Genomic DNA, 14,364 nt, shown 5'->3' with positions numbered 1-14,364 from the left:
GAATGTGTGTGTGTGTGCGCGGGGCCGTGGGGCTGAGGAAGACGAAGACCAGCCGCAGCTCACCTGGATGCAGCCCAGGATTTCACCCCACACGGTCCTGCCCAGACCCCGAGAACCTGACAGGGGCCCAGCCTCGTCCCCAAGGGCAGCTCCCGGGAGAGTCCTCTCTGCTCAGCACCACGGGGCACCCAGCCCGACACCCCACAGCCCCCGGCCCCGGGGCAGGCCCCGGGGGGCCGCTCCTTGCCCGCACCAGGTGGGCTCCCAGCCTGAGGGCACTGAGCGGTGAGACCTGGGGAGGAATTCGCCCGATCCTCGCCCGGGCACCCTGCGTCCTGGGGGGGAGGAGGAGGAGGCGGAGACACACGGGGAGAACTGACCCTGTGCCCTTATAAACCCGGGTCTGAGCTCGGGCTGTGTGCCCAGCTCTCGGCGCTCTGCCACGTGTGTGTTGTCCATGGAACCACGTGGCCTCGCTGTCCCGGGCTGAGTGACTGGGGCCCTCGCTCAGATTCTGTCTGGAGAGGCGTCCAGCCGTTCTGACGGCCGCCTGCCCCAACAAGCCTGCTGCCTCGCTGCCCACTGCCGTCTCACGTCCGGGTTCTTTCCTGTGTCAGGTCCAGAGCCTCCCCCACCCATCGCCGCTAACAGATGGAGTGTATGGTGTATGTGTGTGTATGGGACATGTATGGTGTGGTGTGTGTAGTGTGTGTGTTTCCTGGGTTCCCCAGAGCCTGCCCTGGCTCCCGGAGGGTGGGGAGGGGCAGTGTTCCCACATCCTAGCCACCCCAGGGGTGGACAGAAATGGCCCCGGGGAGAGTGGGTCTGCCGGGCACGGGCCTGGGGCTTCCTTGCCCAGTGAGGCCCCTCTGTGCCTGCCGTGTGGTGGGGGCCCAGGAGAGGGGGAAGGGGCGGGTCCGCGAGGAGCTGCGGAGCTCCGTCCGAGGTTCCGCAGGCTGGACCGGTCGGTTTGGCCACTGCTCCCGGGGTCAGGTGGCCACAGCTACTTGGGCTAGCGTGCGCCGGTCTCGGGCGCAAAGCGGCTCACTTGGGTCCGCCCTCGCCCTGGCTGCGGGGCGGGGCTGCACCTGCCGCCGCCGGCTCTGTCGCCGCTGCGCACCTGGCCCAGGTGAGTCGCCCCTCCCCCGCGGCCGCGGGAGCCCAGGACCGGCAGCAGGTGAGCGGCAGCCGCAACGCAGCCTTGCGGACGGGAACGCAGGTCGCCGGCGCCCGGCGCCGCTTCGGGCCGGAGTCGGGGAGCCTAGCGCGCTCCTTGCCCCGGGAGCCGCTGGGGGCGGCGGGGGTCCGATCCCGAGCCAGGCAGGCTGCCGGCGTCCCGGAAGCCGGAGCGCGGCGGCGTCCGGGCCCCTTCCCGGCCTCGCTGGGGGTGGGGCGGTGCCGCCCTTCCCGCTCCCGCGACGAAGTCCACGGCTCCCTCTGACTCTCACAGGAGTGCGGGGTCGGGGCGGGGTGGGAGAGGAGCGCGGGGCGCACCTTCCGCCCACGGCGCGCACCTTCCGCCCACGGCGCGCTCCGGCCCTCCGTGCTCGCCCAGCCCCCGCCGTGTGCGCGTTCTCGCCCCGCGCGCGCCCGCTAACCGCACCGCGAGGAATGGGGCTGCGGAGGCCGCCCGCCCCCGGGGACGGCTGGGGACAGCCGGGCGTGGAGGGGCGCCGCGAAGGCTCGTGGCGCCTAGTCCCCCTCCCTCCGGCTCCTGGAGCCCTCTGGGCGCGCCGGGTCCGCGTCCAGGCCGTCACAGAGGCTGCGGACTCCGCGCACAGAGAACTGGACTTTCCAGGAACCGGCGCGGGGCGCGGGGCAGTGCCGCGCGGGGGGGCCGGCCCTGGGTGTATTTCTGCGGAGACGCGCTCTGCGGGCCTCCCGGGACTGTAGCGGCGCGTGTCTGCGCTGCTGGGTTTTTTGTGCCCGCGGTGCAGAGCGGACTTGGGGTGAGGTGAGAGCAGCGGCCGCGGCGGCGGCAAGGGGTGAGGGTGCGGCCAGGCTGGCAGCCGCGGGAGACCGTGGCGGGGCCGGGCGCAGAGCGTCGACTGGCAGGCGCTTCCGGAGCGGGCGCACGGCGGGGCTCCTGCAGGAGCCGCAGGAAGCAGAGGCGCCTTCCTGCCCCAGGGTCCTGAGTGCCAGGACCTGGGAGGGTCTGGGCCTTGGGTGGTATGGGAGGTGCCCCCAGGGGCTGGGGAACCGAAGGAGACCCTTGTCCACTACGTGCGCAATGCCAGCCACCTGTAACTGAGGCGCAGCCCAGGCCAGAGGTGAGAACAGACAACGCTGCCCCTACTTCGGCGGATCCAGCAGCCTCGGGCCTCCAGCGCCCGCCTTAAAGGGGCACCGTCCTCCCGCCCCCAGCCGAAGCTAAGCTGAAGCCAGGTCCAAGCTGAGCCATGGCCCCCGGCTGAAGCTGAGTCCGTGCTGGGCCGGGGTCCCCAGATGCTGCCCTGGGAGACAGTCAAGGCAAGGGCCAAGGAGCCCAGCTGGATACCCCGTTGCTGGCTGGGAGTCACCCCCAAGACCCCAGCTGGTCCAAGGTCAGAGGCCAGCAGTAAGAAGGAAGCCTGCTGAGCGTGGCATCCTGGGAGCGTCCAGGGGTCGGCAGCCTGCCCTGGGCCCTCCCACAGTGGCTCTCACTGCCGGGAACCCCCACACATCATGCCAGGCCCTTGCCTCCTTGAGGCATATGTGCACACACAGAGAACCCCCCATATGCACATACATGCACACACGTGCTGAGTACCCCCCACACTGGGTACCTCCACATGCACACATGTGCTGTGTGCCCATACGCGTGCACACACACTGAGCACCCCACACATGTACACATGCACACATATGCTGTGTGTCCACACACACGGAGTACCCCCCACATGTGCACACACAGAGCACCCCCATGTGCACACACAGTGCCCACACATGCACACATGTGCACACATGTGCTGAGTGCCCCCCATGTGCACACACAGTGCCCACACATGCACACATGTGCACACATGTGCTGAGTGCCCCCCACGTGCACACACTGAGCACCCCCCTTCCGTGCGCACGCACACACACACACAGGCCTGCGGGCTGCACGGGAAGTGCAGGGCTCTGTGGACCGGGGCGGGCCCCAGAGGAAGCCTGGCCTGACTCAGAGGGACAGGAAGAGCCTGGGGTGCGGAGCGGCCGCCCCAGGGGAGGGGGCGTGGGTGGGGCTTAGGCTGGGAGAGGATGTGACAGCCAGGCCAGGAAGCCAGGGGCTGCTGAGTGAGTGACACAAACAGAGACGCTCCCTGGGCCCCGCGGAGGAGAGGTTGCTCCAAGCACAGCCGTGAGCCCATGGCCGACATCCCCGCCCAGGAGGAAAGGGCTGGAGCCAGGTGATCCCGTGCCCCTTGCTGCCCCGAGTGAACCGCGGACTGGGGCCTGGGTTCAGAGCTGGACGCTATGGGGCAGGTGGCAGTGTGGGTTGTGCGCTGTGGGTGTGCAAGACCTGGAGCCTGGCAGGAGGCACAGAGTGCAGTGTGAGCTGTGTGTGCAGGGCAATGGATGCTGGGCCTGAGCTAGAGAACTGCTGGTGCTGGTGTGGGGGGAGCTGAGCGGGCGGTGTGTAGGAAGTGTGTGTAGGTGCGTGTAGGAGGTGTAGGAAGTGGAGGAGATGGAGGATGTGTGTGGAGGAGGTGGAGGAGGTGCAGGTGTGTAGAGGAGGTGGAGGAGGTGTAAGTGTGTGGAGGAGGTGTGTGGAGGAGGTATAGGAGGTGTATATAAGAGGTGTGTGTAGGAGATGTGTATAGGAGGTGTAGGTGTGTGTAGGTTTGTGTAGGAGGTGTGTAGGAGGTGTGTGTAGGAGGTGTAGGAGGTGTGTGTAGGAGGTGTAGGAGGTGTGTAGGTGTGTGGAAGAGGTATGTGGAGGAGGTGTATGTAGGAGATGTGTGTAGGAGGTGTAGGAGGTATGTGTAGGAAGTGGAGGAGGTGTGTAGGAGGTGTGTGTAGGAGGTGTGTGGAAGAGGTGTGTGTAGGAGTTGTAGGAGGTGTATAGGTGTGTGTATGACGTGTGTAGGAGGTATGTGTATGACATGTGTGTAGGAGGTGTATGTAGGAGGTGTGTTTAGGAGGTATATGTAGGAGGTGTGTAGGTGTGTGTAGGAGGTGTGTGTAGGAGGTGTGTGTAGGAGATTTAGGAGGTATATGTAGGAGGTGTGTGTAGGAGGTGTGTGTAGGAGATTTAGGAGGTATATGTAGGAGGTGTGTAGGTGTGTGCAGGAGGTGTATGTAGGAGATGTGTGTAGGAGGTGTGTGTAGGAGATTTAGGAGGTATATGTAGGAGGTGTGTGTAGGAGGTGTAGGAGGTGTGTAGGTGTGTGTAGGAGGTGTGTAGGAGGTGTAGGAGGTGTGTGGAGGAGGTGTGTAGGAGGTGTGTGGAGGAGGTGTGTAGGTGTGTGTATGACGTGTGTGTAGGAGGTGTGTGCAGGAGGTATAGGAGGTGTGTGGAGGAGGTGGAGGAGGTGTGTAGAGGAGGTGTGGAGGAGGTAGAGGAGGTGTGTAGGAGATGTGTGTAGGAGGTGTGTGGAGGAGGTGTGCAGGAGGTGTGTGTAGGTGTGTAGGTGTGTGTATGATGTGTGTAGGAGGTATGTGTATGACATGTGTGTAGGAGGTGCAGGAGGTGTATGTAGGAGGTGTGTGTAGGAGGTGTGTGTAGGAGATTTAGGAGGTATATGTAGGAGGTGTGTGTAGGAGGTGTGTAGAAGGTGTGTATAGGAGGTGTAGGAGGTGTGTGGCAGGTGTATAAGAGGTGTGTAGGTGTGTGTATGATTGTGTGTAGGAAGTGTGTAGGAGGTGTGTGTGTAGAGGTGGAGGAGGTGTGTAGGTGTGTGTAGGAGGTGTAGGAGGTGTGTGTAGGAGGTGTAGGAGGTGTGTAGGAGGTGTGTAGGTGGTGTAGGAGGTATAGGAGGTGTGTGTAGAAGGTGTGTGTAGGAGGTGTAGGAGGTGTGTAGGAGGTGTGTGTAGGAGGTGGAGGAGGTGTGTAAGTGTGTGTATGACGTGTGTGTAGGAGGTGTTGGAGGTGTAGGAGGTGTGTAGGTGTGTGTAGGAGGTGTAGGAGGTGTGTAGGTGTGTGTGGGAGGTGTAGGAGGTATAGGAGGTATAGGAGGTGTAGGAGGTGTAGGAGGTGTGTGTAGGAGGTGTGTAGGTGGTGTAGGAGGTATAGGAGGTGTAGGAGGTGTGGAGGAGGTGGAGGAGGTGTGTAAGTGTGTGTATGACGTGTGTGTAGGTGGTGTAGGAGGTATAGGAGGTGTAGGAGGTGTGTAGGAGGTATAGGAGATATAGGAGGTGTAGGAGGTGTGTAGGTGTGTGTAGGAGGTGTAGGAGGTGTGTGTAGAAGGTGTGTGTAGGAGGTGTAGGAGGTGTGTAGGAGGTGTGTGTAGGAGGTGGAGGAGGTGTGTAAGTGTGTGTATGACATGTGTGTAGGAGGTGTTGGAGGTGTAGGAGGTGTGTAGGTGTGTGTAGGAGGTGTAGGAGGTGTGTAGGTGTGTGTGGGAGGTGTAGGAGGTATAGGAGGTATAGGAGGTGTAGGAGGTGTAGGAGGTGTGTGTAGGAGGTGTGTAGGTGGTGTAGGAGGTATAGGAGGTGTAGGAGGTGTGGAGGAGGTGGAGGAGGTGTGTAAGTGTGTGTATGACGTGTGTGTAGGTGGTGTAGGAGGTATAGGAGGTGTAGGAGGTGTGTAGGAGGTATAGGAGATATAGGAGGTGTAGGAGGTGTGTAGGTGTGTGTAGGAGGTGTAGGAGGTGTGTAGGTGTGTGTGGGAGGTGTAGGAGGTGTGTGTAGGAGGTGTAGGAGGTATAGGAGGTATAGGAGGTGTAGGAGGTGTGTAGGAGGTGTAGGAGGTGTGTGTAGGAGGTGTGTAGGTGGTGTAGGAGGTGTAGGAGGTATAGGAGGTATAGGAGGTGTAGGAGGTGTGTAGGAGGTGTAGGAGGTGTGTGTAGGAGGTGTGTAGGTGGTGTAGGAGGTATAGGAGGTGTGTGGAGGAGGTGGAGGAGGTGTGTAAGTGTGTGTATGACGTGTGTGTAGGAGGTGTAGGAGGTGTAGGAGGTATGTGTGGCAGGTGTGTGGCAGGTGTATAAGAGGTATGTAGGAGGTGTGTAGTAGGTGTGTGGAGGAGGTGGAGGAGGTGTGTAAGTGTGTGTATGACGTGTGTGTAGGAGATATAGGAGGTGTAGGAGGTGTGTAGGTGTGTGTAGGAGGTGTAGGAGGTGTGTAGGTGTGTGTGGGAGGTGTAGGAGGTGTGTAGGAGGTGTGTGTAGGAGGTGTAGGAGGTATAGGAGGTATAGGAGGTGTAGGAGGTGTGTAGGAGGTGTAGGAGGTGTGTGTAGGAGGTGTGTAGGTGGTGTAGGAGGTATAGGAGGTGTGTGGAGGAGGTGGAGGAGGTGTGTAAGTGTGTGTATGACGTGTGTGTAGGAGATATAGGAGGTGTAGGAGGTGTGTAGGTGTGTGTAGGAGGTGTAGGAGGTGTGTAGGTGTGTGTGGGAGGTGTAGGAGGTGTGTAGGAGGTGTGTGTAGGAGGTGTAGGAGGTATAGGAGGTATAGGAGGTGTAGGAGGTGTGTAGGAGGTGTAGGAGGTGTGTGTAGGAGGTGTGTAGGTGGTGTAGGAGGTATAGGAGGTGTGTGGAGGAGGTGGAGGAGGTGTGTAAGTGTGTGTATGACGTGTGTGTAGGAGATATAGGAGGTGTAGGAGGTGTGTAGGTGTGTGTAGGAGGTGTAGGAGGTGTGTAGGTGTGTGTGGGAGGTGTAGGAGGTGTGTAGGAGGTGTGTGTAGGAGGTGTAGGAGGTATAGGAGGTGTAGGAGGTGTAGGAGGTGTGTAGGAGGTGTAGGAGGTGTGTGTAGGAGGTGTGTAGGTGGTGTAGGAGGTATAGGAGGTGTGTGGAGGAGGTGGAGGAGGTGTGTAAGTGTGTGTATGACGTGTGTGTAGGAGGTGTAGAAGGTATGTGTGGCAGGTGTGTGGCAGGTGTATAAGAGGTATGTAGGAGGTGTGTAGGTGGTGTAGGAGGTATAGGAGGTGTAGGAGGTGTGTAGGAGGTGTGTAGGTGGTGTAGGAGGTATAGGAGGTGTGTGGAGGAGGTGGAGGAGGTGTGTAAGTGTGTGTATGACGTGTGTGTAGGTGGTGTAGGAGGTATAGGAGGTGTAGGAGGTGTGTAGGAGGTATAGGAGATATAGGAGGTGTAGGAGGTGTGTAGGTGTGTGTAGGAGGTGTAGGAGGTGTGTAGGTGTGTGTGGGAGGTGTAGGAGGTGTGTGTAGGAGGTGTAGGAGGTATAGGAGGTATAGGAGGTGTAGGAGGTGTGTAGGAGGTGTAGGAGGTGTGTGTAGGAGGTGTGTAGGTGGTGTAGGAGGTATAGGAGGTGTGTGGAGGAGGTGGAGGAGGTGTGTAAGTGTGTGTATGACGTGTGTGTAGGAGGTGTAGAAGGTATGTGTGGCAGGTGTGTGGCAGGTGTATAAGAGGTATGTAGGAGGTGTGTAGGTGGTGTAGGAGGTATAGGAGGTGTAGGAGGTGTGTAGGAGGTGTGTAGGTGGTGTAGGAGGTATAGGAGGTGTGTGGAGGAGGTGGAGGAGGTGTGTGGAGGAGGTGGAGGAGGTGTGTAAGTGTGTGTATGATGTGTGTGTAGGAGGTGTAGGAGGTGTGTAGGTGTGTGTATGATTGTGTGTAGGAGGTGTGTGGAGGAGGTGTGTAGGAGGTGTGTGGAGGAGGTGTAGGAGGTATGTGTGGCAGGTGTATAAGAGGTGTGTAGGGGGTGTGTGTAGAGGTGGAGGAGGTGTGTAAGTGTGTATAGGAGGTGTGTGTATGACATATGTGGAGGAGGTGGAGGAGGTGGAGGAGGTGTGTAGGTGTGTGTATGTGTGTAGGAAGTGTGTAGGAGATGTGTGTAGAGGTGGAGGAGGTATGTAAGTGTGTGGAGGAGGTGTGTGGAGGAGGTGGAGGAGGTGTGTATGGCAGGTGTGTAGGAGGTGTATGAGGTATGTGTGGCAGGTGTATACGAGGTGTGTAGGGGGTGTGTATGCAGGGGTGCAGGTGGAATGTCCAGGTGGAAGGTGTAGACGTGGGTGCAGGTGGAGGTTGCAGGGGAGCTGCTCAGGCCCCAGCCTCTGCTGCCTTTGGTGCCCCTATCTGAGCAGGGTCCCCCGACTTCCTGCCAACCCGAAGCTGCCTTTGCCAGCGTTTTGGGTTTTTGAGCCCCGGCAAGCATCTGGGTGCTGTGCACAGTGCTGGGGGGTGGGAGGCGGCGTCTTCCAAAGCCCTCAGTGTCACTCTGCCTCTTCATGGACCTCCCTCGGCTGCCCTCCCAAGAGCCTTCTGGAAGGAGCCCTGGCAACCCTCTGGGCAGGTGCCCGTGAGGCAGAAGTGGGAGGAGAAGGGCTAGGCTGAGGGGGTCGTCTTTGTCCAAGTGTAGGGTCTTGGTGGGGAGGACTCAGATGCAGGGCCCTAGCTCAGCCCACGTCCTGACCCATGTCCTCTGTGTCCATTCAGCCCACGTCTTGACCCCTGTGTCCCCTGTGTCCATTCACCCACGTCCTGACCTATGTCCCCTGTGTCCATTCAGCCCACGCCCTGACCCATGTGTCTCCCTGTGTCCATTCAGCCCCATGTCCTGACCCCCTTGTCCCCCTGTGTCCATTTAGCCCCACGTCCTGACCCCTGTGTCCCCCGTGTCCATTCAGCCCACATCCTGACCCCCTTGTCCCCCTGTGTCCATTTAGCCCCACGTCCTGACCCCTGTGTCCCCCGTGTCCATTCAGCCCACATCCTGACCCTTGTGTCCCCTGTGTCCATTCAGCCCACATCCTGACCCCTGTGTCCCCTGTGTCCATTCACCCACGTCCTGACCTATGTCCCCTGTGTCCATTCAGCCCACGCCCTGACCCATGTGTCTCCCTGTGTCCATTCAGCCCCATGTCCTGACCCCCTTGTCCCCCTGTGTCCATTTAGCCCCATGTCCTGACCCCTGTGTCCCCCGTGTCCATTCAGCCCACATCCTGACCCCTGTGTCCCCCTGTGTCCATTCGGCCAACGTCCTGACCCCTGTGTCCCCTGTGTCCATTCACCCACATCCTGACCCCTGTGTCCCTCGTGTCCATTCACCCACGTCCTGACCCCTGTGTCTCCCTGTGTCCATCAGCCCCATGTCCTGACCCCCTTGTCCCTCTGTGTCCATTCAGCCCCACGTCCTGACCCCTGTGTCCCCCGTGTTCATCCAGCCCACTTCCTGACCCCCGTGTCCTCCTGTGTCCATTCAGCCCACGTCCTGACCCCCATATACCCATTGTGTCCATTTAGCCCACGTCCTGACCCCTGTGTCCCCCATGTCCATTCAGCCCATGTCTTGACCCCCGTGTCCGCCGTGTCCATTCAGCCGACTTCCTGGCCCCCATGTCCCCCGTGTCCATTCAGCCCATGTCCTGACCCCTGTGTCCCCCTGTGTCCATTCAGCCCCACATCCTGACCCCTGTGTCCCCCATGTCCATTCAGCCCATGTCTTGACCCCCATGTCCGCCGTGTCCATTCAGCCCATGTCTTGACCCCTGTGTCCCCCTGTGTCCATTCAGCCCCACATCCTGACCCCTGGGTCCCCCGTGTCCATTCAGCAGATATCCTGACCCCCATGTCCCCCATGTCCATTCAGCCCCACGTCCTGACCCCTGTGTCCCTCGTGTCCATTCAGCCCACATCCTGACCCATGTGTCTCCCTGTGTCCATTCAGCTGGGAGGGAGCTGCAGCCTAGTGATGGCCTGTGGCACACAGTGACCCGAGGGTGCCCAGTGAGGACTTCCAGTCCCTGCCCTCTGTGACCACAGCACTTAAGGGCGGTTAGAGTTGGGGGGCATTTGTGGCTGCTGCTGCAGGGCCAGCAGAAGTGTGGAGGACCCCGAGGACGGGGTGCTAGGGGGCCTCTCAGAATGGCCCCCCGGGCTGGGATGGCCTTGATGGCACCAGGGCCTCACAGTGCCTTGGGGGATCTCAGGAGCTGCAAACTCTGCCCCAGGAGTGGACGTGCCCAGCGTCAGGCACTGGGTGAGTGGGGTGGGCTTCTCACCTGCTACCTGAGTGCCCAGGGCCCACTGTGTGACAGGCACCCAAGCACTCACGGCAGGGGACAGCCAGGAATGGCCAAGTGCCTGCCCAAGATGGGTCCCACCTGGTGCTGTGTCTGCTGCATGGCCGGGTTCTCAGAGTGGCCCCAGGGTGGGTGGAGGGAGCCTCCCTAGGCTATGTGTACAGGGCTGAGTGATGCCACACCAGTGACCGGGAGCTCTATGGGTGCCCCCCTGTGGTGCAGGGCCACTGCTGCTCTTGGCCAGAAGTTACTGGTTAACTCATCCTGTTCCTGTTTAACCTCTGGGGATGGTGGCAGCCTCTAACCCTCCAGGTGCCCTGTCCAGCTGGCCACACGGAGAGCATCCTGCCCAGCCTTTGGTGGACCAGTCTGCGTGGCCGAGGAGCCCCGTGGAGCTGGGGTGGTGCCAGTGCCCAGCCCACCCCCCAGGAGGCCCCAGCAGAGCATGGCAGGTAGGTGGGCAGAGGCATAGGTGTGAACCCCCACTCCCACTGCCTGCCCTCGCAGGCTGGCCCCACACTGCACACCTGCCCTTACTCCAGGCTCCTGCTGGGCTGCACACCAGAGGGTAAAGGTCTCTGCTCACCCCCTGCATGGCCCCTGTTCCTGATCCCAGCTCTGCCTACAGCTTCCTGCTTGGGCTCATGGGGGACCAGGCATATGGGGAAGGGGTGGGTGGATCTGGGCTGATGGGGGCCCACTGAGACCTCCCTCCAGGACCGGCCGCCCCGGCTCAAAGACGGGAAGGTGCAGAGGGTCGCAGAGGGTGGAAGTGTCAGGACCCCACCCCTGTAGCAGGCAGGTGGCAGGTTCAGGGGCACAGTGCCTGGCTCCTACTGCAGTGGGCACCACCACAGGTGCAAATGGGACATGGGGCCGGGCTCGTGTCCTCCGCAGGCCAGTGTCCGGATGGTCATGGCAACTAGGCTGTGCCAGCTCAATTGTAACTCTGGCCACTGCTAAGGGTCCCCTCTGAGCACAGGGAAGCCACCCAGGGCCTGGCCACTGCTGTCTCCATCCCTGGGACTCACGAGTGGACACGGAGTGACCACCGGGCCCCCCTTTCGCTCACAGCCTGAATTTTTCTTTGTTTTTTTTTTTTAAAGACTTATTTGTTTATTTGAGTTATACAGAGAAGAAGAAGAAGAAGAGAGAGGGAGGGAGGGAGGGAGGGAGAGAGGGAGAGAGGTCTTCCATCCTCTGGTTCACTCCCCAATTGGCCGCGATGGCCGGAGCTGCGCTGTTCCACAGCCAGGAGCCAGGAGCTTCCTCTGGGTCTCCCACGTGGGTGCAGGGGCCCAAGGACTTGGGCCATCATCCACTGCTTTCCCAGGTCACAGCAGAGAGCTCAAAGCCTGGGTGTTTTCTGCACCACCGACTGCCTGTGTCCTCTCAGCAGGTGTCTGTGGCAGGGCCCCCGACTTCCTCTCCCCACCTGGAGACCAGGTCCTGGGGCCAGTCCTGGGCAGTGCAGTCGCTTTGAACTGCACGGCTTGGGTGGTCTTTGGGCCCCTCTGCCCTCAACCTTCGGTCCAGTGGCTGAAAGACGGGCTTCCGTTGAGCAATGGAAGCCACTACAGCCTGCAAGAGGACATCCGGTAAGAGGCCAGGGTGTCCCGGGCCAGATGGACCAGTGCCCATCCCCCACCCCCAGTCCCCGCCCCTGGGGTCTGCTGGCCCCTGCAGACACCCACTATAGACTGCCCGGCAGAGTCCTATGGCCTGAATGAGGCCCCCCGCCTCGCCTGGAGACCCACACCCTTCTGGCTTCTCTCCATATCCCAGCTGGTGCCCCAAGAACTATCCAGGAGGCCAAACCTGAGCCTCCCCTGGCGACTCCAGGACAGAGGGGACTCTGGGTGGTGGGGAGGGGTCCCCTGATGCTCCTGAGCCTAGGTGAGAGGGTGGGGTGTGGTCTCCCCAGGGTCGAAGCCAACTTCTCGGAGGCGCTTGTGTCCAGTGTCCTGGGGGTTAACTTGACCAGTGCTGGCGACTACGGGGTCTTCGCGTGCTCCATTCAGAACGCCAGCTCCTCCTCCATCACTCTGCGTCGAGCTGGTGAGCGGGCGCCCGGGGGAGCGGGCGGGGGCGCAGTGGGGCCGAGAGAACCCCAGGCTGGGACGCCAGTGGCTCGTCCCGCTCCTGCAGGCATGGCCGGCCACGTGGCTGCGGTGCTGGCCTCGCTCCTGGTGCTGCTGGCCCTGCTGCTGGCAGCGTCGCTCTACGTCAAGTGTCGCCTCAATGTGCTGCTCTGGTACCAGGCCACGTACGGCGACCTGGAGGTGAACGGTGCGTGCGGGGCGGGAGGCGGGGTGCGGGGTCAGCCCCGCTTCCCGGGGCCTCTTTGCTGACCGCCCGCCGCCCGCAGACGGGAAGCTCTACGACGCCTACGTCTCCTACAGCGACTGCCCCGAGGACCGCAAGTTCGTACACTTCATCCTCAAGCCGCAGCTGGAGCGGCGCCGCGGGTACAAGCTCTTCCTGGACGACCGCGACCTCCTGCCGCGCGCAGGTACTGCCCGGGCCCGCCCCGCGCGGCCTGGCCACGCCCCCGGTCCAGCCCCGCCCCGCCTCGGCGCCCGCTCCCTTAGCGCTCAGGCCCGGCCCCGCCCCGCGCGGCCTGGCCACGCCCCACCCCGCCTCTGCGCCCGCCGTTCCCTAAGCGCTCAGCGCCCGGCCCCGGCCCCGCCCCCGGCCCCACCCCGCGCGGCCTGGCCCCGCCCACGGCCCCGCCCCGCCCTGGGCGCTCCGCGCTCAGCGCCCCGCCGCGTCCCCGGCGCCCCTTCCCGCAGAGCCTTCCGCCGACCTCCTGGTGAACCTGAGCCGCTGCCGGCGCCTCATCGTGGTGCTCTCGGACGCCTTCCTGGGCCAGGCCTGGTGCAGCCACAGCTTCCGGTGGGTCCGGCGCGAGGCCGGGGCCGGGGGCCCGGGTTGCGCCGCTGCTGACCCTGCCGCCCCCGCAGGGAGGGCCTGTGCCGGCTGCTGGAGCTCACGCGCAGACCCATCTTCATCACCTTCGAGGGACAGCGGCGCGGCCCCGCGCACCCCGCGCTGCACCTGCTGCGCCAGCACCGCCACCTGGTGACGCTGCTGCTCTGGAGGCCGGGCTCCGTGGTGCGGGGCAGGGCGCGGGCAGGGGCGGCGGCGGCGGGAGGGGCGCGCCCGGCCCGACCCCACACTCAAGGCCCGCACCCGGCCGCAGACCCGGTCGTCCAACTTCTGGAAAGAGCTGCAGCTGGCGCTGCCGCGGAAGGTGCACTACAGGCCGGCGCAGGGAGACCCGCAGACGCGGCTGCAGGAGGACAAAGACCCCATGCTGATCGTCGGTCGTGGCCGCCAGGGCCGCGCCCTGGACGTGGAGCCGGGCCCAGACCGCGAGGGAGACGCGGGTACGTCTGCCCAGCCCCACCCTGACCTCCGCCTGGCTGCATCCTAGTGGGGTGCCGGGGAGGGACGGATGCCCACTGAGGGGGCTTCACCCCAGGGCCTGCCTCCTGCTCTCCTAGGACCACCCGGCCGGCAGGTGGGTCCTGGCCGCGGCAGGTGCCGACCGCTCGGCCTCAGGCCCCGTTGTACCCCCAGGTGTCCGAGGGCCTGTCTTTGGCGAACCGTCGGCTCAGCTGCACACGAGTGGGGCACCCCTGCCTGGCGAGGGCCAGGGCAGTGAACTGGACGTCTCGGACCTCGGCTCACGCAACTACAGTGCCCGCACCGACTTCTACTGCCTGGTGTCGGAGGGTGACGTGTAGCCACTGAGCCAGGACCACGGGGGGTGGCTTGGGGGCACCGCAGACCCGGGCCTGGACTCCTGGGGTCCCGGGGGAATGGGTGTGGCTCCAGGGCCCCACCCTGTGCCACAGAATAAAAGTCTTTGGACTCTGCCTGGGCCTCTCTCTCCCAGGGCAAGGTGGTGGACAGGAGCCGCCGGCGGCCTGTGGGCTGCCTTGCCTCATCTGAGTCAGCTGGGATGTGTGCCACCTGCCTGGCCCCCAGCCGCTCTGGCTCCCGCGGGTCCTGCAGGGGAACAGACCTCCAAGAGTGCTGACGTGCGTTTTGGTTGGGTCAATATGGACTGCAGCCTCTCACTGACAGGGCCTGGCAGGGGGGTCCCAGGTGGCCAGCGTGTGAACCCCTGGTGAAGCACCTGCAGACCAGGGCAGAGCCAAGTCCCCTGGTGCCAGCCAGGGTGAGCAGAGGGAGCTGGGTGCCTTGCGTCCAGAGCAGCCCATGGAGGGGCCAGGCCTCAGTCCCTGGCTGTGCTGGGCCTGCA

At 62.7% G+C, this 14,364-nt stretch overlaps 1 protein-coding gene across 8 annotated transcripts; it reads left to right on the top strand.

Annotated features, from left to right (window-relative positions):
* Positions 1 to 340: 340 nt before the first annotated feature.
* SIGIRR (single Ig and TIR domain containing) lies at positions 341 to 13,975 on the top strand. Of its 8 annotated transcripts, none has more exons than XM_062195580.1 (10): positions 341 to 617; positions 10,392 to 10,546; positions 11,491 to 11,692; positions 12,019 to 12,152; positions 12,243 to 12,383; positions 12,463 to 12,606; positions 12,887 to 12,989; positions 13,058 to 13,208; positions 13,297 to 13,483; positions 13,677 to 13,975. In XM_062195580.1, exons 2-10 carry the CDS (start codon positions 10,540 to 10,542, stop codon positions 13,841 to 13,843), a joined length of 1,236 nt encoding a protein of 411 aa, XP_062051564.1. In that variant the 5' UTR covers positions 341 to 617; positions 10,392 to 10,539; the 3' UTR covers positions 13,844 to 13,975. The 8 variants fall into 8 exon arrangements, with proteins under 8 accessions (XP_062051564.1, XP_062051568.1, XP_062051562.1 ...); XM_062195584.1 differs by lacking the exon at positions 341 to 617 and adding an exon at positions 990 to 1,129 and having other exon boundaries at positions 10,407 to 10,546; XM_062195578.1 differs by lacking the exon at positions 341 to 617 and adding an exon at positions 990 to 1,129.
* Positions 13,976 to 14,364: the final 389 nt, after the last annotated feature.

Source organism: Lepus europaeus, chromosome 7, assembly GCF_033115175.1.
Source record: "Lepus europaeus isolate LE1 chromosome 7, mLepTim1.pri, whole genome shotgun sequence".
Lineage (NCBI taxonomy): Eukaryota > Metazoa > Chordata > Mammalia > Lagomorpha > Leporidae > Lepus > Lepus europaeus.
The sequence above is the reverse complement of the archived record's forward strand: the minus strand, read 5'-3'. Positions and strand labels throughout refer to the sequence as shown.